Source organism: Eleutherodactylus coqui, chromosome 3 (assembly GCF_035609145.1).
Source record: "Eleutherodactylus coqui strain aEleCoq1 chromosome 3, aEleCoq1.hap1, whole genome shotgun sequence".
In the NCBI taxonomy this organism is placed as follows: domain Eukaryota; kingdom Metazoa; phylum Chordata; class Amphibia; order Anura; family Eleutherodactylidae; genus Eleutherodactylus; species Eleutherodactylus coqui.
Genome location: NC_089839.1, coordinates 100,581,183 through 100,606,119, shown reverse-complemented (window position 1 = coordinate 100,606,119; position 24,937 = coordinate 100,581,183). Strand labels below are relative to the sequence as shown.

At 44.5% G+C, this 24,937-nt stretch overlaps 1 protein-coding gene across 1 annotated transcript in view; it reads left to right on the top strand.

Annotated features, from left to right (window-relative positions):
• IYD (iodotyrosine deiodinase) overlaps nucleotides 1-18,869 on the top strand; it is a 48,073-nt gene extending 29,204 nt beyond the window's left edge. The window contains exons 4-5 of the mRNA XM_066594550.1: nucleotides 11,849-12,005; nucleotides 17,470-18,869. Of these exons, the coding sequence (XP_066450647.1) occupies nucleotides 11,849-12,005; nucleotides 17,470-17,652 (340 nt within the window). The 3' untranslated portion in view covers nucleotides 17,653-18,869. The remainder of the gene's footprint in view (nucleotides 1-11,848; nucleotides 12,006-17,469) is intronic.
• Nucleotides 18,870-24,937: the final 6,068 nt, after the last annotated feature.

Below are 24,937 nucleotides of genomic sequence, written 5' to 3'. Positions count from 1 at the left end.
AGCCGAGATATGCTGGAAGCTCCCGTAGACTCCTCTGGGAGCTGAAAAAAAGGGAAGGGGAGAGAGTTTAGCTACGTTCAAGATAGCTGACTGTATTTAAGCAGTAGCAGTAATAGGAATGTGAACCGCTAAACGAGAAGTGAACAAAAGATGAATCTGCCTATCTTAACGGGCTGCCAAGCTCAAATGAGCTGGTGATGACATCACCAGCTTCATCACTCGGGCAAACCAGAATCATGCATTTCTCGTTGTGCTTATAAAGGTCATTAGTTTTCCCCAGCAACCAATTACAGCACAGCTTTCATTTTGTATTCTGCTTTGAAAAAATGAAAACTCAGCTGTGAATGGTTGCTGAATGGCAACTAAGGCAGTTGTTCTTTTAGAGAGTTTCATAAATCTGCCCTATAATGTATACTGCATACTGTGCACAGATATCACATTTAACCCCTTAGTGACGAAGCCTGTTTGCTCCTTAGTGACGGAGCCAAATTTTGGAAATCTGACAGGTGTCGTTCAACGTAGCATAAGTCTGTAAAGGTTTTGCATATCCAAGTGATTCTGACATTGTTTTTTCGCCACATATTGTACTTCATTTAGGTGGTAAAAATAGACCGATATAATCTGTGTGTAGTTTTAAAAGTACCAATATTGGGAAAATTTTTGAAAAAAATTGTTTTTTTTTCACATTTTCAACTATAATATCTCAAATAGGTCCAAACATACTGTACAAATTTTTGATATGATATATATTTCCATCTGTTTACTTTATTCTGAGTGCACATTTGAAAACTTTTGTGTTTTTTTTAACCATTTAAATGACGTACAAATTTAACATTACTTTTCAGCATTTTGAGGAACACTTTGTTTTCTTATAGCAAGCCACGTTTGCAAAGGCTCATGAGTGTCAAAAAGATAGATACCCCCCAAATGACCCCATTTTAAAAACTATACCCCTTAATGTATTCACTGAGGGGTGTCGTGAGTATTTTGAGCCCACAGTTTTTTTTCAGGAATTAATTCAATTTAGAGGACAAAAATAATTAATTTTAAAGACATATTTTTTTCCTATAGTGCACATGAAAATGAGGATTGACATCCCAAAATGGTTACCCCTGTTTCTCCCGTGTTCAGAAATATACCCATTGTGGCCCTAATCTTATGTCTGTGGCTTTCAGAACATGAATTTTGCTTGAAGGCCTTTTAGGCCCCACAGCACTCTTGTAGAGCTCTTAAGCAAAACCCCACAAATGACCCCATTTTGAAAACTAGATTTCTTAACGAATTTATCTAGGGGTGTACTGCTTATTTTGGCCCCACAGCTTTTGAATGAATTCAAGCAAAGCAAAAGGAAAAAATTGTGATTTTCATTTTTTTGGCAATTCTGTCAATTTAAAAACAGCTTTTTTTTGTACAGCACACATATGAATGAAGACTTGCACCCCAAAATGGATACGCCTGTTTGTCCCGTGTTCAGAGACATTCCCATTGTGGCCCTAATCTAATGTCTGGATGCACAACAGGTCCCAAAATGTAAAGCGTAGTCGGTGGCTGTCAGAACAGAAATTTAGCATGAAGGTGATTTAGGCCCCATTGCCCTCTTGTAGAGCCCTTGAGCGACCAAAACGACAGAGAACCCCAACAATGATCCATTTTGAAAACTAGACCCCTTAACGAATTCATCTAGGGGTGTACTGTGTATTTTTACCCTACAATTTTTGAATTAATCTAAGCAAAGCAGTAGGAAAAAATAAATTTATTTTTTTTGGCAGTTGTATCAATTTAACCCCTTAATGACGCGGCCCCCTTTTTTTCTTTTTCCATTTTCGTTTTTTCTTCAAAAAAATCGTAACTCCTTTATTTATCCATCGACGTCGCTGTATGAGGGCTTGTTTTTTGCGGGCCGAGTTGTATTTTTCATTGGTGCTATTTAAAGTACCATATAATGTACTGAAAAAATTTTTTTTAATTCTAAGTGGAGTAAAATGAAAAAAAACAACATTCCGCCATCTTTCAGTGCGTCTTGTTTCTACGGTGCACAAACGGCAACAAAAGCGACATGATACCTTTATTCTATGGGTCAGTACGATTACTACGATATCAAAGTTGTATAGGTTTTTTTTTTACTATACTACTCTTTTTTTATTCTTATTTTTCCGTCGACGTAGTTGAGCAAAGGCTCATTTTTTGTGGGATGTCCTGTAGTTTCCGATAGTACCAATTTTGAATACATACAACTTTTTGATCACTTTTTATTGCGTTTTTTCTGGGAGACAGGGTAACTAAAAAAATGCATTTCTGGCATTCTTTTTTTTTTTTTTTTTCGGACGACATTCACCATGCGGGAAAAATAATGCACTACTTTGATAGATCAGACTTTTACGGACGCGGCGATACTAAATACATATTTTCATTTTATGATTTTGATTTTTTAATAATAGATATGGCAAAAGGTGGGTGATTTAAACTTTTATAACTTTTTTTTTTTACAATTAAAAAAACTTTATTGATTTTTTTTTTTTTAACTTTACTTTAAAGTCCCCCTGGGGGACTACAAGCAGCGATGCTTTGATCGCTCCTGCAGTATGACGTAATGCTATAGCATTACGTCATACTGCATTCTGACAAGCAGTCTATCAAGCCACCCCACGGGGATGGCTTGATAGGCAGTCTGCTAAGGCAGCCCTGGGGCCTTTCTAAAGGCCCCCCGGCTGTCATGACACCTGCACAGCTCCCCCGATCTCACCGCGGGGGGGGGGGGGGCTGTGCGGGTCACCCGAACATTGTTTGGGGGATTTAAATGACGCTGTCAGAATTGACAGCAGCATTTAAATGGTTAATAGCTGCGATCGACCGAACGACCTCTCTGCATACATACCCCGCCACTCCATGACGTACCTATACGTCATGGAGCGGGAAGGGGTTAAAAACTATTTTTTTTTGTACAGCACACATATAAATTAAGACTTTCACCCCAAAATGGATACCCCTGTTTGTCCTGTGTTTAGAATCATACCCCTTGTGGCCCTAATCTACTTACAGGACACATGGCAAGGCCTATAATGGAAGGAGCGCCCGTTGGATTTCAGGGTACAACGGAATAAATTCCAGGCTCCATTGCCCACTTGTAGAGCCATTGAGCGTCCAAAACGATAAAGAACCCCCACAAATGACCCCATTTTGAAAATAAGACCCCTTAACGAATTCATCTAGGGGTGTACTGCGTATTTTGACCCCAGAGTATTTGAATTAATCTAAGCAAAGCAGAAGAAAAAATTACGATTTTCATTTTTTTGCAAATTTTGTCAATTTAAAAACAGGTTTTTTTTGTACAGTGTACATAGAAATGAAGACGTTCACCCCAAAATGGATCCCCCCATTTGTCCCGTGTTCAAAAACATTCCCGTTGTGGCCCTAATTTACTTATAGGATACATGGCAATGCCTGTAATGGAGGGAACACCCGTTGGATTGCAGGGCACAACTGAATAAATTCCAGGCTCCATTGCTCGGAATAAAAATTGACACGTTAAAAAAATCACCCCCCCCCCTCCACGCCCTTTTCGGCATTCCCCAAATCTTAGATAAAAGTAATAATGTGAACTGTGTGGTATTTCCAAACACAGGGGTAATTACGGAGGCTGGTTGGGATTGGTACATGGGGCAATAAAACCGGGTATCCCCCCCTCCTCTCATGCTTTTTGGGGGGTATTTCGTGACCTCAGCGGCAGGTATGGGGTGTAAAAAGTGGCGCTCTGTGAGTCTCCGTAAGCTTGCCGAGGTGCGGCGGTCTCAGACAGAAGGCGCTCAACAAGCTGCTTCTGGATATGCAGGAAGGCGAGCGTTCCCGGAGCTTCTTGTAAATTACATACTACAGGTAGCAGTCTGAATAACGCCGGGCGTACACAGTCGGATGTGTAATCCGCTTGCAGAGGCCCACAGCGGATCCCAGCTGTGAGCCCGGCTGTGACCCTGCGTACGGCCGCGTAATGTACTGCGCATAACTGCCTACTCACACAGGCGGTCATTCGCAGTACACTTTTTTTGTTTGTATTTCCCGCATCATCGCTTAGCGATGACACGGGTACCTGCAGCCTGTACACAATGTAGTTGCGTATGGGCTGCGGGTATATCCGCGACTATGGAGCTCAATGGGCTCTATGTTGCTGATAACCGCAGTAAAATAGAACCTGCTGCGTTCTCTTTTCTGCGAGTGGATTACGCAATTCTGACCCGCAAATGTGAGAGAAATTGTGTAATCCAATGCGATTGATCTGCGTATTACCGCGGATCAGACGCATGTGGAATCCGTAATTCCTATCCGGTCATGTGAGACCTTTTTATCACGTGACCGGCGACCGCTCAACAAGGTCACTGCTCCAGGCTCTCGGCGACCATTGGTCGCTGGGAGCAAGGAGATTTTAAATTTCCTGGGCTCCCCGGCTCCTGCGCATGTGTCCGGTGTTTTGCCGGTGGTCGCATGTGCAGAATCCGGGAAAGTTCATGGAGGAAGATCGCGTCGGAGTGCAAATACGGAGGCCTCCGGTAAAAAGTTATATCTCCTCTCACCGATCGCATCGGTGAGGGGACATGAAGCTTCACCTTTTTTTTACTTTTACGTGATCGCCCTTATCCATTGGATAACTGCGAACACGTGATCAGGAACCGCTCACTGCGGCCGCTCGTGAAATCTCCAGGCTCTCGGCTAAGTTTTGTAGCCAGGAGCAGGGGGATTTTAAATTACCCTGGCAATCCACAGCTTTTGTGCATGAGTCTGCCATTTTGGTGACGGGTGCGTGCGCATAAGCTGGGGTAGGGTCCATGGATAAATCCGGCAGCCTTAGGTATGTCATTTCATCCTCCCTCACAGATATGATCCGTGGGGGGAGATGAAACATCAGCTTTTTAAACTTTTTTTTTTACTTTTACTTTTTAAAACTTTTTTTTTTTTACTTTTTACAGTCTTTTTTTTTACTTTAAATTATCACTATTATCCATTGGATAACAGTGATCATGTCCCCAGTGACATCCCTCTGCTCCTGGCTACACATGGCAGCCAGGAGCAGAAGGATTTTTAATTTCCTGGGGCTTGAGCCGATCATTGACATCGGGCGCGTATGCGCAGAAGGGACTTCGGGTCCCAGGAGACCAGGACGTGGCGGAGGACCCGAGGTGAGTATTTTTACCTCCCCTCATGGATCGGATCCATGAGGGGAGGTGAAACTGGCACTTTTTTTTCTTTTTAAAACTTTTTCGTGATCGCCATAGCGGTGACCGCGGTCCCCGATAACATCTCCTGCTTCCTGGCTACCTTCAGGAGCCGGGAGCCAGGGGATATTGAATTTGCCGGGGCTCCCGGCCTTCTGCGCATGCGTGTGATGTCATACATTTGCCGCGCATGCGCAGAGCAGCGGCGCTGGGTCCCGGAGGACCCATTCACCGCGGGACACTTCTCACAAGCCGGGTAAGTAATTTCAGCTGCCCTGATGGATCCGATCCATGAGGGCAGCTGAATCTTTAACTTTTTTGCCTTTTTTTAGTTTACTTTATTGCGATCGGCGCTATCCATTGAATAGCGCTGATCGCATTGATGGGGGGGGGGGACGGGGACTGCCCGCAGCCTAGGATGACAGCTCAATGCTGTCCGCTACCTGCGGGCACCGACAGCATGGAGCTGTCACGTCCTCAGCTAAGAGGGCTTTAATCCTAAGAAGATGTATGTTTTTATGTCCTCTAGGATTAAAGCCCACTTAGTGAGGATTTAAAAAGGCAATGGGGCCGTCACTAAGGGGTTAATACCTGCATAATGTATTAACCATATAATGCCCACATAGGGTCAAACAGTTCCTAAAGTGCGATAGTTTGTTGATAATTATGCCAATTACCTCCACATGTGCATGTACTGTATATCAATGTATAGTTCTCAACAACTATGTGGCAAGTTATTAAGTGAAATGAATATGGAATTTGTCTTTTCTGTACCTTATTTGCTGCACGTAATAAAATAGAACTTTTCTGTGTTGTGGTCTGCGGTCATTACCATATTATCATAATAGGCCGGCCTCACATGGGCGCATTTGCGCGCACAAAATTTGTGCATTAAAATGCAGTTAATAGCACCCATTGATTTTATTAGGTTCATTGACATGCAATTTCCTGCACATTTGTGCACCAAAAGCCCTTATAGAAGTCTATGGGGATGTGCAAATGTATGCACAATATGCTTTGAGATGCGTGATATGCTGCGTAATTCCGCAGGAAAAGAACACATCTTGGACTCATTAGACTAAATAGCCACTTCAATAGCTGGGAGCATCGGTGCATATTCTTTGCGTGTGCAAATGCGCATATTGGTGCACGTGCAAAAAACTGAAATACATGCCGATACATGTGCAAAAAAAGTAAATACATGGGGCTCATGCATGTGCAAATATGCATAGTCCTGCCCTTTGCTATATTTGCCCACACACTAAGTGGTGTATACACATAGGGTGCAGCCATTGAAACTACTGTAAAACAGTTATGGAAAGTAAAATGCAGTCCCCAAAAAAGTCAAGTACCCAAATTCACAAATAACATCACTCTGTAGAGTCTTGTTACTTTGACGCTGGTCCTAAGTAGAACTCCTTTAAAAAAATATCTGGTGAAAGGTAAAGGGTTTTTCCCATTACTTAAAAATCCTTTATTACCACTCGATACTTCCTGATTGCTGCTGACCAGGACATGTGATTACTGCAGCCATGTATTGACTGTAAAAGGTCATTGCTGTGGCCAGTCACATGTCCTTGTCAGCGGCAACCAGGAAGTACAGAGTGGCTGTGAAGCAGTTTTAATTCATGGAATTAAAGTCATGGGAAATTCGCTTTAAAGCCACCTTCTAGGACTGGACAAAGATGGGCACATCACTTCTCTGACTCTCTGATGCACATTTTTATTAGTACACAGTGGTAGTTCGTACTGGCAATAAGACATGTCAAAGTATCGCTCAAAGTAGCCAGCAAAAATGTATTGCATCTCTTAACCCCTTAGTAACAGCCCCATTGCCTTTTTACGCCCTGCCTAACTGGGCATCCTCTAAGGATTAAAGCCACGTGAGCTGAGGACGCGACAGCTGCAGACTGTCAGCTCCCAGAGGTAGCCGACAACATGGAGCTTTCATAAGGGGCTGCGGGGAGTTCCCCTGGGAATGCGATCGCAATGAAGTAAAGAAAAAGTTTTAAAAAGTTAAAGATGTAGCTGTCCTGAGGGATCGAATCCATCATGGCAGCTGAGCATACTCACCCCAGTCCTCCATGATGTCCGTCGGTGATCTGGTCCTCCGGGACGAGACGCCACTTTTCTGCGCCTGCGCTCTAGACGTATGACATCACACGTACGCGCAGAAGGCTTATTGCACTGGCAAATTCGATATCTCCTGGCAGTAGATGTCACCAGGGGACCGCGGTGAGCGGTTCCCGGGCCTATGATCGCCACTATCACGAAAAAGTCAAAAAATGTTTCAAAAAGTTAAAGTTTCACCAGCCCTCATGGATCGGATCATGGGGGCACCTGAAAATACTCACCCCAGTCCTTCGTGATGTCCTATCGCAATTGGGATGTGCTGCGGGCTTCTGCGCATAAGCCGATGTGGTGCGCATCCGCAGAAGGCCAGAAAGCCCAGCAAATTTAAAATCTGCCTGCAGCTGGCTGTCAAAGATAGACGAGTGCAGAGAGATGTGCCCGGGAACCACTGTATGCTGTTCCTGGTCACATGATCACCTTTACCCATCGGATAACAGTGATCATATAAAGTAAAAAAAAAGTAAAAATAAAAACTTAAAGGGGTTGTCTCGCGGCAGCAAGTGGGGTTCAGCACTTCTGTATGGCCATATTAATGCACTTTGTAATATACATCGTGCATTAAATATGAGCCATACAGAAGTTATTCACTTACCTTCCCTGCGCTGGCGTCCCCGTCTCCATAGCTCCGTCTAACTTCAGCGTCTAATCGCCCGATTAGACGCTGAAGTTAGACGGAGCCATGGAGACGGGGACGCCAGCGCAGGGAAGGTAAGTGAATAACTTCTGTATGGCTCATATTTAATGCACGATGTATATTACAAAGTGCATTAATATGGCCATACAGAAGTGCTAAACCCCACTTGCTTTCGTGAGACAACCCCTTTAAAGTTTCATCTCCCCTTAAGGATCGTATCCGTAAGGGGAGATGAAATCACATAACTAAGGTCCCCCGGATTTTTCCCACAATGGGATCTTTATTCGCGGACCATACCATGGCTTCTGCGCATGCCTCCATCAGCAAAATGGCAGATGCATGCGCAAAAATCGAGAATTGCCCAGGAGAATTAAAATCTCCCTGCTCTTGGCTACCGAAAGGTAGCCAAGAGCCTGCAGATGTCACGGGGGCTGCAGTGAGCAGTTTCTGGCCACGTGATCACCGTTCTCCAGTGTCTATTTTTACCACCTAAAGAAGTACAATATGTGGCGAAAAAAACAGTTTCAGAATCACTTGGATATGCAAAACCTTTACGGAGTTATTCTATGTCAAACTGACACATGTCAGATTTCCAAATTTGGCTCCGTCACTAAGGTGCAAACAGGCTTTTTCACTAAGGGGTAAAAGTAGTGATCAAAAACAACCTCACAGATCCACCACCAAGTAGCTGTCCATTTGTCATTACAAATACCTTGAGCAAACTCAAGTTTTAGATCTGTCTCACACGAGCGTGATTTTAGTGCAGTAGAGGCGCTTAAAAAAAAAAAAATGGAACCCATACTATGCTAAAAATTGCATGAACGGGCAATTTTTCATGTGCATTAAAAAAGCGCAGCTACTCCAGGAGAAGATCGCGCGATCCCCCCGCTATATGAAAATCCCTTGGGGAGAGACGTGGAGAGAGTCCCCTACAGTCCCCCACTACTGGGGAATTGCCCAGCAGCGGGGCTAGATGAATTCCCAGCTGCTTACAGTGGGACATTTAAAATGTGCTGCTCAGAAGCACATTTTGAATATGAGGGCGCCTACCCACTGGCGTTGCCGATTTTCGTGCGTGAAAAACGCAGCGTTTTCCGCGGCGTTTTTTCTTCGCGCCTTTTTCGCTAATTTCCATTGACAATCATGGGTGCATTAAGAGAAAAATAAGGAGACATATGCAACTGACAGTTCCTATGTGAAAAATTGCAACGAAACGAAAAAAACCCCCCAAATGGACAAGAACACATTCTATGCTAATTGCTCTTCAGAAAAAACGCAAAACGCAATTTAGCATCGCAGGAAAAAAAATCGCCAGTGGGTAGGCACCCTAACAATGTAAATTCCTATTAGACCCTGTGGGGATGAAGGGAACCTGCAGGGATGAAGGGAATCCTCAGGGCTTCCCCACATCCCCATGGGGACTAACCGGAGTTTATAGCGGGACATTTAAAATTTGCTTCTAGGCAGCTGGGAATTCCTTCAGTTGGCAGAAATCCTCCTAATGAGACTTGCAATCTGATTTTCCTGCACAGGAGTTTCCATAGACACTTTCTCCCATAGGAGTCAATGGAAATTCCTACACATCGCGCTCCAAAAATAGGGCAGGTCCTATCTTTTCTTGCAGCACGGACCTTAGATGCGGGCATTGTAGCCATGCATGTCTTTTGAAGGTATGAATATTTTGCGTGTCTAAAATCCTTAATGTGAATGCTTCTATGGGAAACTATTGATTCCTTTAGAAGCGATCCCTTCACGCACCTATAATGCGCTAAAATCACGCTCATGTGAAAAAGCCCTTTTAGTTAGAAGCGTTCACTCCTGCGAATATTTCCTCAAAGAAGTGGCCAGTACTTGCAGGCAACTGAATGAAGTAATCTTTGTGGCAACGAGTAGTATCACCCGAAGTAGTGAAAATTAGTAGTAGCATCACATGGGTCTCTACAGGCGATCAAGGTTTTTATGTACCTCCTGTTGCTTATGTCATGACATACTTCTAATTATTTGATGATTTAACAGCTGATAGCAGAGCACTTTTTGGGCATGTTCTGCCGGCAGTGTATCGCAGAGCATTTTGTGGTGCACGAAACTACACCCTGAAAACAATCACTCCTCCCCTTGAGTCTGCGAACGAATGGGCGATGGCTGTTTAGATGAATTGAAATTCAAACGAAGAATGATAATTTTTATGCCTGCAGAAAACGAATGGTGAGCGAACAAATTATCGTTCATTGTTCGATCGTTCGTCATGTTTATACTAAACGATTATCATTCATTTAAGCTCATTTTAACGATTTTTTGAACCATAATCATTCTGTGTAAAAGGCTCTGATTGGCCAGCACCAGTCACATGGGCAACACTGGTTAATCAAAGTAAGTGTTATGTCTGAGACTGAGGCTACATTCATACGGGTGAGCCCGATATCGCACTTTTCAGGGCGATGTGAAGCATTTTAGATTAAATATTGCATTGCTTCTATAAAAATAACGAACATCATGTGCGTGTTAGGATAGAAAGTGTTTTCCATTGACCTAAAACCGGCCTAACACGGACGGATTTGCTCATGTATTTGTGTGCGCAAAATTTGTATGCTCAATAAACAGAGAATAAAACTTATTGATTTATTTTTTTTTCCATTGCGCAAATGCACATGTCTTGCGTGTGAATGAAGTACAGTGAAATACGCCTCAACGTACGCAAAAAAAGAGTTCAAACTCTAGGCTCATGTGTTTACAAGGGAGCCTAATGATGTGTACTAATGCACAATGTGCACCAGACACTGCTTGTCCAGGCCCAGAGGATCGCAATAACAGCTAGGTGCATTGTTTTTGTGGTTTGTACAGTCCCATGGTGTTGTGTCAGTTTGAGCTTGACTGTGCCTTTGGTGTTTGGTGGGTATGTCAGCTGTTAGTGTATACCAGTTAGGGAGGGTTTTTAGTTCCCTCCTGGGCTGGGTTCTGTGCTGGTCAATTTCAGTCTCCTTCTGCTGTGGAGTGTGGACATCTCTGGATCGGGTTTCTGTGCTTCTTTCAGCGGCCTTCAGATAAGTCAGAGATTTGTTACTGAGATTCATTCTTTGAGGTTTTGGTTTACTCTTCACACTGGCAATTGGGACTTTTTTTCCCCCGATTTTCCTCACAAAAACATAGCTGCCACTTGCAATTTTTCTGTAATTCTGTAGTGAGAAAGTCAATCGGAATTTTAAAAATGCATCGCACAAAAATTGCAAGTTCATATTTTGCGATGAGATAAAAAGGAGGCTCCATAGGGAAATGTGAGATTAAAAAACACACAGAAGGATAGAGCATGCCGTGATTTTGAAAAAAATTTTTTCTCACAACATCACATGAATAAAAACATCGCAAATGTGAAGGAAACTATTGAAAATCATGGTTTTCATAATTTTATGTTTTAACTCCCTAATTGCCAGTGTTAAGGCGCTCTTATGGTGTTTTTTTCTTTGAAATTTGTCAGGGTTAGTGAGTGGCACAGGCAGGAGGGTGGATGCATCCTTATCAGGATGAGTCATCCACTAGTAGCCAGGGGTTGTCACCCTCTAGTTCCCCTTAGCAAAGTTTCCCTCCTTTTGTTTATTTTTTCCTTGTACTGCAGGGGTTACTGGTAGTGTGGTGTAAACATTGTCGAGAGTTTATGTTTTGGTTTGCAGTTATTGCACATACAAAGCAGATGTGACACATGGGTAGGACATGGAACAATCACATTATAAAAGTCTATTCCCATTTTATTCGCTATTGTAGGTAGAGAGCCCCTTCAATTACTTACGTTAGTTTGGGTATTTAAAAATGTATTGCCTATTTTTGCTTCGTATGCTTACAAAATGTTGGTATGTGAATTGGTTTACATTGTATTTTATTTCAGAACCAACTGGGTAAAGGAATATCTAGACTCTGCGCCTTACTTAATCTTGATCTTCAAACAAGTATATGGAGTTCTTTCTGACAACAGGAAGAAGACCCATTATTACAATGAGATCAGCGTGTCCATAGCGTGTGGAATACTCCTGGCCGCTCTTCAGGTACAACATATTTACATTTTGCAATTGTGTTTTTTAATTTTTACATTACGTTGAATAGCGCTGATCGCATTGATGGGGGGGGGGACTGCCCGCAGCCTAGGATGACAGCTCAATGCTGTCCGCTACCTGCGGGCACCGACAGCATGGAGCTGTCACGTCCTCAGCTAAGAGGGCTTTAATCCTAAGAAGATGTATGTTTTTATGTCCTCTAGGATTAAAGCCCACTTAGTGAGGATTTAAAAAGGCAATGGGGCCGTCACTAAGGGGTTAATACCTGCATAATGTATTAACCATATAATGCCCACATAGGGTCAAACAGTTCCTAAAGTGCGATAGTTTGTTGATAATTATGCCAATTACCTCCACATGTGCATGTACTGTATATCAATGTATAGTTCTCAACAACTATGTGGCAAGTTATTAAGTGAAATGAATATGGAATTTGTCTTTTCTGTACCTTATTTGCTGCACGTAATAAAATAGAACTTTTCTGTGTTGTGGTCTGCGGTCATTACCATATTATCATAATAGGCCGGCCTCACATGGGCGCATTTGCAATTTCCTGCACATTTGTGCACCAAAAGCCCTTATAGAAGTCTATGGGGATGTGCAAATGTATGCACAATATGCTTAGAGATGCGTGATATGCTGCGTAATTCCGCAGGAAAAGAACACATCTTGGACTCATTAGACTAAATAGCCACTTCAATAGCTGGGAGCATCGGTGCATATTCTTTGCGTGTGCAAATGCGCATATTGGTGCACGTGCAAAAAACTGAAATACATGCCGATACATGTGCAAAAAAAGTAAATACATGGGGCTCATGCATGTGCAAATATGCATAGTCCTGCCCTTTGCTATATTTGCCCACACACTAAGTGGTGTATACACATAGGGTGCAGCCATTGAAACTACTGTAAAACAGTTATGGAAAGTAAAATGCAGTCCCCAAAAAAGTCAAGTACCCAAATTCACAAATAACATCACTCTGTAGAGTCTTGTTACTTTGACGCTGGTCCTAAGTAGAACTCCTTTAAAAAAATATCTGGTGAAAGGTAAAGGGTTTTTCCCATTACTTAAAAATCCTTTATTACCACTCGATACTTCCTGATTGCTGCTGACCAGGACATGTGATTACTGCAGCCATGTATTGACTGTAAAAGGTCATTGCTGTGGCCAGTCACATGTCCTTGTCAGCGGCAACCAGGAAGTACAGAGTGGCTGTGAAGCAGTTTTAATTCATGGAATTAAAGTCATGGGAAATTCGCTTTAAAGCCACCTTCTAGGACTGGACAAAGATGGGCACATCACTTCTCTGACTCTCTGATGCACATTTTTATTAGTACACAGTGGTAGTTCGTACTGGCAATAAGACATGTCAAAGTATCGCTCAAAGTAGCCAGCAAAAATGTATTGCATCTCTTAACCCCTTAGTAACAGCCCCATTGCCTTTTTACGCCCTGCCTAACTGGGCATCCTCTAAGGATTAAAGCCACGTGAGCTGAGGACGCGACAGCTGCAGACTGTCAGCTCCCAGAGGTAGCCGACAACATGGAGCTTTCATAAGGGGCTGCGGGGAGTTCCCCTGGGAATGCGATCGCAATGAAGTAAAGAAAAAGTTTTAAAAAGTTAAAGATGTAGCTGTCCTGAGGGATCGAATCCATCATGGCAGCTGAGCATACTCACCCCAGTCCTCCATGATGTCCGTCGGTGATCTGGTCCTCCGGGACGAGACGCCACATTTCTGCGCCTGCGCTCTAGACGTATGACATCACACGTACGCGCAGAAGGCTTATTGCACTGGCAAATTCGATATCTCCTGGCAGTAGATGTCACCAGGGGACCGCGGTGAGCGGTTCCCGGGCCTATGATCGCCACTATCACGAAAAAGTCAAAAAATGTTTCAAAAAGTTAAAGTTTCACCAGCCCTCATGGATCGGATCATGGGGGCACCTGAAAATACTCACCCCAGTCCTTCGTGATGTCCTATCGCAATTGGGATGTGCTGCGGGCTTCTGCGCATAAGCCGATGTGGTGCGCATCCGCAGAAGGCCAGAAAGCCCAGCAAATTTAAAATCTGCCCATTATTACAATGAGATCAGCGTGTCCATAGCGTGTGGAATACTCCTGGCCGCTCTTCAGGTACAACATATTTACATTTTGCAATTGTGTTTTTTAATTTTTACATTACGTTTGACCAATAAAATGATCGTGCCAACAGTAGTCTGTGTATTTTAGCACAGTTATATCTACGAATAAGTAGTATCATGATAGAACAACAGCAGTGGTGGGGGTGCTAACTACTTGCCATGTGTGTGTGTGCGCTGACAACCCGTCGCGGGGTGGGGGCCAACAACTCGCAGCAGGGATAGGGGGTGCTGACAACTTGCCTGGGGGGGGGGGTGTCTGACTTGACGTGCATTATGGGGGCACTGATGCTGCTGGAGGGGGGACACTATGTAGGAGCACCGTGGGGGCACTATGTAGGGGCACCACGTGGGGCACTGTTATGTGGGAGCACTATGTTATCTGTAGTGATTGGAGGGGCACTATGTTATGTGGGGACGCACTATGTCATGTGGGCGCACACTATGTTATGTGGGCACCATGTGGGGCACTATGTGATGCGGGGGCACTGTGTGTGAACCATATGGGGGCACTATGTAAGTGCGCCATGTGGGGCACTGTGTTATGTGGGAGCACTATGTTATGTGGGAGCACTATGTTGTGTGGAGGCAGTATGTGTGGGCACTATGTGGGAGCACTATGTTATGTGGGGGCAGTGTGTGGAGGCACTATGTTATGTGGGGGTGCACTGTAGGAGCAGCATGGGAGGGGAACTTTGCTATGTATGGGCACTATGTCGGAGAAATGTGTGGGGGAAACTGTGTGTGCACCATGTGGGGCACTGTAGGGGCAGTGTGTGGGAGCACTATGTTATGCGGGGGCGCACTGTGGGGGCACTATGTTATGTGGGGCACTATTATGTGGGGGCACTGTGGGAGAACAATGTGGGGGCACCGTGTAGGGCACTATGTTATGCAAGGGTGCTGTGGGAGCACCATATGGGGTCACTATGCTATGTGTGGGCACTATTTGGGAGCACTGTGTGTGCACCATGTGAGGGCAATATGTAGGTGCACCATGTGGGGTACTATGTAGGTAAAGCATGGGGGGGCTCTGTGTGGGGGCACTATGTCGGTGCACCATGGGGGGGGGGCACTGTGTGTGTTACTTTCACTTTTAATTACTTTTAATGGGACATAATCATGATCTCCTGCTACTGCTGTGACAGCTGTAGCAGGAGATTCCTTGATCTCCCCGACATGTCAGAAGGGAAGCCAGAAATGGGTATCTGGAGGTCTCAGTTTTAGATAGCGAAGGAGCTGGCAGCAGTGGAGCTGATCAAGGCTTGTGGAGCACAATAATCACACAAGGAAGGAGGGAACATGGCCAGGATTATATAGGAGGCTTAATCAGGAACATGGTGGAGCCAAGACAGGCAAACAAAGGAGCATGACTAGGTTTCAGCAGAGGAGTTGGCTTAGTGGAGAGTGCTGTCAAACGGAGTGCAGGAGGTCATGGGTTCTAGTTCTCAAAAATACATCCCTAGAGCCTTCTGTCCAGAGGAGCAAATTGTCTGGACTGTTGTAACCGCAGCAATTCTCATTGAAGACCTGTTGGATTGCTGAGTCTATAGAGAAAAACTAACATTGTAGAAACTGTGATAGTGAATAGAGATGAGCGAACGTACTCGTTACGAGTACTTATGCACCCGAGTACCGCCATTTTCGAGTACTTCAGTACTCGCGCGCAAAGATTCGGGGGGCGGCGTGGCGGCACGGGGGGTAGCAGTGGGGAGTGGGGGGGAGAGGGAGAGAGAGAGGGTTCCCCGCCGCTACCCCCCGCACCGCCACGCCTCTCCGCGCCCCCCGAATCTTTGCGCGCGAGTACTGAAGTACTCGAAAATGGCAGTACTCGGGTGCGTAAGTACTCGTAACGAGTACGTTCGCTCATCTCTAATAGTGAACCATGGAGCATGCAAGTCCAGATAAGTAAATAAAAAGACTGGGAAGATTAACGCCTTAACACTATAGGACGTATATTTATGTCCTACAGCGTTGGGGTATGTATGAAGGAAGATCGCATGGTGATCTCCCATCATACACCGTGGGCGCAGCTGGTCAAAGCTGTTAACTCCTTAAACGCAGCTGACAATTCTGACAGCGGCATTTAAATCCCCCGAACGATGAGATCGCAGGAAGCCGTGCAGGTGTCATGGCAGCTGGGGGCCTTCTGAAAGGCCCCAGGGCTGTCATGGCAGAATGCCCTTCAAGTCGTCCCCATGATAGGATGCCTGCCCGATCGCAATATGATGTAATGCTATGGTTTTACATCATACTGCAGGAGCGATCAAAGCATCACAAGTTGTTGTTCTGTAGGGGTACCAAAAAAAAGTAAAAACCAAGATTAATCAAGTTTTAATAATTGTAAAAAAAAAAAGTTTAAATCACCTCCCCTTTACCATATTTATAATAAAAGACTCAAAATCATAAAATAAAAATACATATGTGGTATTGCTGCATCCATAGAAGTCCGATCTACTAAACTAATGCATTATTTACCTGGCACGATGAACGTCATCGGAAAAAAAATTAAATGAACAATGCCAGAAATGCGTTTTTTTATTCACCATGTCTCCCCCCCAAAAAAATGCAATAAAAAGCTATCAAAAAGTTGTATGTATTTTCAAATGGTACCAACAGAAACTACAGGACGTCCCGCAAAAAATGACCTCTCGCACAATTATATTGACGGAAAAATTAAAAGGTTATTGCGCGCAGAAGATGGTGGCAGAAAATAATTTAAAAAAATTAATTGTCTTTGGAAAAAAATACAAACTATATAAGTTTGGTATTGTAGTACTGACCCATAGAATAAAGTTATCATGTCATTTTTGTTGCATCACGTGCACCGTAGAAACAAGCCCTCATACAGCTTTGTCCATGGATAAAAAAAGGAGTTACGATTTTTTTAAAAGGGGGAGAAAAAAATGAAAATGCGGGAAAAAAGGGCCTCGTCATTAAGGGGATAAAGGGAGTCTCCAATTTTTGTCTTTTTGTAACCTAATGGGTTCTCCTGCCTTAAAGAACATGCCACACATGTACTTACTGCGGTACCGGAATGCCGCTTTGGCACCACAGTGTGCGACCATTGATGCCACTGGGTCCACTGCAGCCAATAAAAGCTACGCAAGAGAATTAAAACAATCTAGATGGCCGCTGCAGACCAAGTAAATAAACCAATGGGGGCCTGGTGACATTATATATATATATATATATATATATATATATATATAATTGTCTGCCCTTGTAAAAAAACCTTTTGTGTTTGTACACTTAGTTAATTTGGGATAATGGTTCCATCGATATGTATTTACAATTGAGTATTGTTTGTGCTCAGAATGCAGGTTTGGTTACAGTAACTACAACTCCTCTGAATTGTGGCCCTCGGCTGAGATTACTACTTGACCGTCCTATCAATGAAAAATTACTGATGTTGTTACCTGTCGGTTATGCAAGTAAAGACGCCACTGTACCAGACTTACAAAGAAAGCCATTGGAAGACATCATGGTGGTTACCTGAAAGCAGCCTGCCTACCTACAACGGTCATTAAACTGACATTCTGCAAGCTGATGTCACATTGATAAAACCTTCTTTTTTTGCTTTTGTATTTGAACGTACAACATATTGTAGAATATTTTCTTGCATACAGAAGAAATCACAGTATAGGTTTATATTCACCAAAACTCTGAATGTCTGCTGGTTTGGAAAACAAAGTTAGAACGCTCAACAAACCAAGATACTTGTGTGCTTGTTACCTGACTTTTTATATCCAAATACAGCCATACAATGCTAAATAATACTGCCATATAATGCACACATAATAAAGCCATTTAGTGTCTATGTAACCGTACCATATTGGCAAATACTACACAATACACACTTAACACTGACATATATAGAGGTGAACAAAAATATGGAAACACCATACGAAATGCATGGGATTTTAATAATTAGTACTGAGGTGCCCTTTTGACCCCTGCTTGGCTGAGAGCTGTCCGAACAAATTTGTGTTTACTTCACCTCTTGCCCTGCTCTGGGTGGTTTTGTGATCCAGCTCGTAACAGCAGCTGAGTGGCTCAAACCCCTGACCAATGGAACCTTGTTGCTTGGGCAGATGTTCACTTCTACCCAGCAGCATCAGTGTCATATTACCTCCACCTAAAATCAGTTTCTACATGTCCTATCCCTGTCACATAGTAACATAGTATGTTAAGCTGAGAAGACACACATCCATCCAGTTCAGCCTATTACCCACCAATGTTGATCCAGAGGAAGCCACAAAGAAAAAAACAACAATAAGGTAGAAGCCTATTTTCCTCATTTAAGAGAAAAAATCCTCCACGACTCCAGTCTGGCAATCATAGTTCCTGTATCACCGACCCTTCTGAGATAGGCCACCTGCAGACGAGCGGGTCGGATCCGGCGGCGAGAATTCTCACCGCGGGACCCGACCTGAGCGCCTGCAGAGACGAGCGCGTACTCACCCGCGCCCAGCGGCCCCGGCTTTTTCATGTGCTGGCTGCCGGGAAGCCAGCGCATGCGCAGACCGGAGCCGGCGGCCGGGTGAGTGACGCATCTGCGAGCCCCACACAAAAATAGGACATGCCGCGGTTTGTTTGCCGCGCGAAACCGCGGCCATCTGCATAGGAGTGCGTATTGTAATGCACTCTTATGCAGGCTTTGAGCGGCGGAAATCCCGCGGGAAATCCCGCCGCGGGATTTCCGCCCGTGTGCAGGTGGCCATAGTCAGTAATATAACATATAATATTGTATCACTCAATAAAGGCATCCAGGCCCCTCTTACACTCTTTTATCAAGTTTGCCATCACCACATCCTCAGGCAGAGAGTTCCATAGTCTCATTGCTCTTATAGTAAAGAACCCCCTTCTGTGTTGGTGTAGAAGCCTTCTTTCCTCTAGACCTAGAGGATGTCCCCTTGTTACAGTCACAGTCCTGGGTATAAATAGATGATGGAAGAGATCTCTGTATTGTCCCCTGATATATACATACATAGTTATTAGAGACAAGGTAATTTAGGGACAGCACTCTGATTATGTACGTAATAAATATATATGTGTATACATATATAAAAGAATCTCTCAATTCAATCAATATTAATACGTGCTGAGACGTGACACTACCCAAATCCACCACAAGGGGGAGAGCATGCAGATCAAATAACCAGATAGCATAGAAAATGTGTGATCCAGGGATGATAGTGAATCAATAAAGAAAATTGATCAGGTGCTCGCAGGGTAAGGTGCAAATAAGTGTTGGAAAGAAAGCACTTACAGTGTAAGAGGTCACACTTCTGGAGATCTCCCTAAAGTATTCCCAAGAAGAGTATTTGTCTTAAAGATTCAGTAAAAATTTTAATATTCCAAAAGACATGGTACAGAAATAGATAAGGTTTGCAACACATTTCGGAGCTTCTGCCACTCCTTATCAAGCAAATCTATTAACAACTAAAGGTTTTAATGGAACAGAAAACCTTAGGGGTGTTAATAGATTTGCTTGATAAAGGAGCGCCCCTTATTACAGTCCTGGGTATAAACAGATCATGGTATAGATCTCTGTATTGTCCCTTAATATATCTATACATAGTTATTAGAGCGCCCCCTTGTTACAGTCCTGGGTATAACTAGATGATGGGAGAGATCTCTGTATTGGCCCCTGATATAATTATTAGAGCGCCCCCTTGTTACAGTCCTGGGTATAAACAGATCATGGGAAAGATCTCTGTATTGTCCCTTGATATATCTATACATAGTTATTAGAGCGCCCCCTTGTTACAGTCCTGAGTATAAATAGATGATTGAAGAGATCTCTGTATTGACCCCTGATATCCCAATTTTCAGAAATAGAACTAAATCCTGGTGGATGTTTTCTACTTGCACCAGTATCCTGCTGCCCTTCATATTTCTATTTATCCATTGTTTCTGGGCTTAGAACCTGCCCATTGTGGGGTGTGCATTGGAAATCGCTCCTATGAAGAGTTGTTTTGGACGTGTGGGGAGTGCTGCCGATTAAAAAGCATTTTCAAATTCTTTTCCATGTCAATGTTACCCAGTGGTTTCCCATTTAGTGTGTAATGGTGACATGTATTTCCTCTGTGCAGAACCTTATATTTATCATTGTCCCTGTCATTTCTATGTTTTGCCTCTAGGTGGCAGAATTTAGCTTACTATGATTTTGTACTTGCCATAGAGCACAAAGCTTTCTCTGCAGTCCCACAGAGTTTATGGTTAAAAAAAGTACACAAATCCTATTAGTATAAATGTAGTCATTTTATATGACACATAACTAACTTTGTTTTAGGACCTGAGCTTCATGCGTGTGAAATTTGCCCATTCACTGGAGAAGCTGTGCTTAAAAAAGTGCAGCGCTTACGTTTGTGTGGATCCGGTGAGCACTGGGCCCACACAAACGTTACCAAGGAAGAGGAATACCAGGTGAAACAACCACCAATGAACACCTCCCCTATCTTCTAAAGGATAAAAACCAAGGACCTACCTAAGCGGGGATATCGCCCCACTAGGAGGCAGCACTTTGGATCTGGGCACTTGCTGTCCCTAGGCACACAGGCTAGGACGCATACACATGCCACCTCCGACAGGGTCAACTGAACAGAATAAGAAGACACACAGAGCCATAATCACACCATACAGCAGCCATTACACAAACACTAGTAGCAATGTTAATACTATAAATGCCAGGTATTGGTTGACATTTTGGACAAAATATGGAAGCTATTGGGCCACGTTAGGGCTCCCAGCAATACTGCTAGTCCTTTCACTAACCTGGAGTCGAGCAACATAACCAAACAAAACCACAAAACATAAAAACTTTCTTGCAGCCACCAAACATAGAACCTGCTGACACAACACACAGAGAGAAATGAGAACAGAGAAGGCTGAACACACCCACACCGGGGAAGATAGCTTTTATGTGTACTGACCTAGGGTGATTGGCTGACTGGGAACACACACGCACCCAGCCAGCACAATCCCCCACACCTGAGCAGGAAAGCTGCAGACAGCCTGTAGTACAAGAGATCTCAGGAGACAGATGTTCCAGGAGGAGAGAGATGAAGTCCCGCAGGGCTTTGGGATTTACCCCCAAGGAAAGGGAGAGAAAGCAAGGCTATGGGGGATTGACCCTTTATTCTAAACACAAACTCGACTGCATAGCAAAGTGTCGACTGTATACACAGTCTTTGTCAAACAAAGATCTACCTAAGGCCGGTCTCACACGACCGGATAGAAATTGTGGATTCTGAATGCAGTAATACGCAGATCAATCAAATGCATTGGATTACACAATTCCGCTCACATTAGCAGTTCGGAATTACGTGATCCACTTGCAGAAAACAGAACACAGGAAGTTCTATTTTACCGCGGATATCCGCAACATAGAGCCCATTGTGCTGTATGGTCGTGGACATACACTGCGTACAGGCTGCGGGTTCCCGCATCATCGCTAAGCGACGGCGTGGGAAATACAAACAAAAAAAGGTGTAGTGCGCATGACCGTCTATGTTAGTACGTAGTTATGCGTAGCACAATACGCGGCTGTACGCAGGGCCACGGCCGGGCTCACAGCTGGGATCCTCTGTGGGCTTATGCAAGCGGATTCCACATTCGGCCAAGTGAACCTGGTGTTTTTCAGACCGCTACCTGTAATACATAATTTACAAGAAGCCCTGGGAACGCTCGCCTTCATGCAGTTGCCAGAGCAGCTTGTTGAGCGCCTTCTGTGTGAGACCTCAGCAAGATTACAAAGCCTCACAGAGTGCCACTTTTTACCCCCATCCCTGCCACTGAGGTCAAGAAATACCCCCCAAAAAAGCATGGATAGAGGAGGGATACCCGGTTTTATTGCCCATGAGCCCATCCCAACCAGGCCTTCGTAACTACCGCTGTCTTTGGACACACCACACAGTTTACATAATTACTTTTATCTAAAATTTAGGGAACGCCAAAAAGGGGGGGAGGGGGGAGGATTATTTTTAGGGAGTCTATTTTTTTTCTGCACAAGTGAGCAATAGAGCGTGGAATTTATTCAGTTGTGCCCTGGGTGTTCCCTCCATTATAGGCCGAGCCATCTGTCTAGTAAGTAGATTAAGGCCACAATGGGTATGTTTCTGAACATGGGACAAACAGGGGTATCCATTTTGGGGTTTAAATCCTCATTTTCATGTGCACTAAAGAAAAAAAACTGCCTTTAGAATGACATATTTGCATAATTATGAAATGTTATTTTTTTCTGCTCTAAATTGCATTAACTGTTGAAAAAAATTGTGGGCTCAAAATAGTCATGACCCCCTCAGTGAATATATTAAGGGGTTTAGTTTTAAAATGGTGTCATTTATGGGGGTATCTATCATTCTGACACCTATGAGCCCTTGCAATCCTGTATTGGTGTAGGAAAACAAAGTGTTCTTCAAAATGTTAATAATTAGAGATGAGCGAGCACCAAAATGCTCCGGTGCTCGTTACTCGGGACGAAATTATCGCGATGCTCGAGGGTTCGTTTCGCGTAACGAACCCCATTGAAGTCAATGGGCGACCGGAGCATTTTTGTATTTCGCCGATGCTCGCTAAGGTTTTCATGTGTGAAAATCTGGGCAATTCAAGAAAGTGATGGGAACGACACAGAAACGGATAGGGCAGGCGAGGGGCTACATGTTAGGCTGCATCTCAAGTTCACAGGTCCCACTATTAAGCCACAATAGCGGCAAGAGTGGGCCCCCCCCCCCTCCCAACAACGTTTACTTCTGAAAAGCCCTCATTAGCAATGCACACCTTAGCTAAGCACCACACTACCTCCAACAAAGCACAATCACTGCCTGCATGACACTCCGCTGCCACTTCACCTGGGTTACATGCTGCCCAACCCCCCCCCCCCCCCCGCACGACCCAGTGTCCACAGCGCACACCAAACTGTCCCTGCCCAGCCTTCAGCTGCCCTCATGCCACACCACCCTCATGTCTATGTATAAGTGCGTCTGCCACAGGAAAAGCAGGCACACACTGCAGAGGGTTGGCATGGCTAGGCAGCGACCCCCCCATAAAAGGGGCGGGCTGATAGTCCACAATGCTGTACAGAAGCAATGAGAAATCCAATCCTGTGCCACCTCCATCTGGAGCTGCACACGTGGGCATAGCAATGGGGAACCTATGTGCCACACACTATTCATTCTGTCAAGGTGTCTGCACGCCCCAGTCAGACCGCGGTTTTTTATAAATAGTCACAGGCAGGTACAACTCCGCAATAGGAATTCCGTGTGCACCCACAGCATGGGTGGCTCCCTGGAACCCACCGGCGGTACATAGAAATATCCCATTGCATTGCCCAACACAGCTGAGGTAGTAATGTCGTGCTTAATGCAGGTGGGCTTCGGCCCACACTGCATGCCCCAGTCAGACTGGGGTTCTTTTCAAGTGTACAGATGTAGTAAAAACTCCGTGTGCACCTACAGCATGGGTGGGTGCCAGGAAGCCACCGGCGGTACATAGAAATATCCCATTGCATTGCCCAACACAGCTGAGGTAGTAATGTCGTGCTTAATGCAGGTGGGCTTCGGCCCACACTGCATGCCCCAGTCAGACTGGGGTTCTTTTCAAGTGTACAGATGTAGTAAAAACTCCGTGTGCACCTACAGCATGGGTGGGTGCCAGGAAGCCACCGGCGGTACATAGAAATATCCCATTGCATTGCCCAACACAGCTGAGGTAGTAATGTCGTGCTTAATGCAGGTGGGCTTCGGCCCACACTGCATGCCCCAGTCTGACTGGGGTTCTTTTCAAGTGTACAGATGTAGTAAAAACTCCATGTGCACCTACAGCATGGGTGGGTGCCAGGAAGCCACCGACGGTACATAGAAATATCCCATTGCATTGCCCAATACAGCTGAGGTAGTAATGTCGTGCTTAATGCAGGTGGGCTTCGGCCCAGACTGCATGCCCCAGTCAGACTGGGGTTCTTTTCAAGTGTACAGATGTAGTAAAAACTCTGTGTGCACCTACAGCATGGGTGGGTGCCAGGAAGCCACCGGCGGTACATAGAAATATCCCATTGCATTGCCCAACACAGCTGAGGTAGTAATGTCGTGCTTAATGCAGGTGGGCTTCGGCCCACACTGCATGCCCCAGTCAGACTGGGGTTCTTTTCAAGTGTACAGATGTAGTAAAAACTCCGTGTGCACCTACAGCATGGGTGGGTGCCAGGAAGCCACCGGCGGTACATAGAAATATCCCATTGCATTGCCCAACACAGCTGAGGTAGTAATGTCATGCTTAATGCAGGTGGGCTAAAAATTTATTTGATTACACTGTAGGCGAGGGCCCACAAAAATTGCTGTATCAACAGTACTAATGTACCTGAAAAAAATTGGCCATGGCCAACCAAGAGGGCAGGTGAAACCCATTAATCGCTTTGGTTAATGTGGCTTAAGTGGTAACTAGGCCTGGAGGCAGCCCAGTTTAACGAAAAATTGGTTCAAGTTAAAGGTCCAACGCTTTTCAGAGCATTGAAACATCTAAAAATTGTTTAGAAAAATTATGAGTGAGCCTTGTGGCCCTAAGAAAAATTGCCCGTTCAGCGTGATTACGTGAGGTTTCAGGAGGAGGAGGAGGAGGAGGAATATTAGACACAGATTGATGAAGCAGAAATGTCCCCGTTTTGGATGGTGAGAGAGAACGTAGCTTCCATCCGCGGGTGCAGCCTACGTATTGCTTACGTATCGCTGCTGTCCGCTGGTGGAGAAGAGAAGTCTGGGGAAATCCAGGCTTTGTTCATCTTG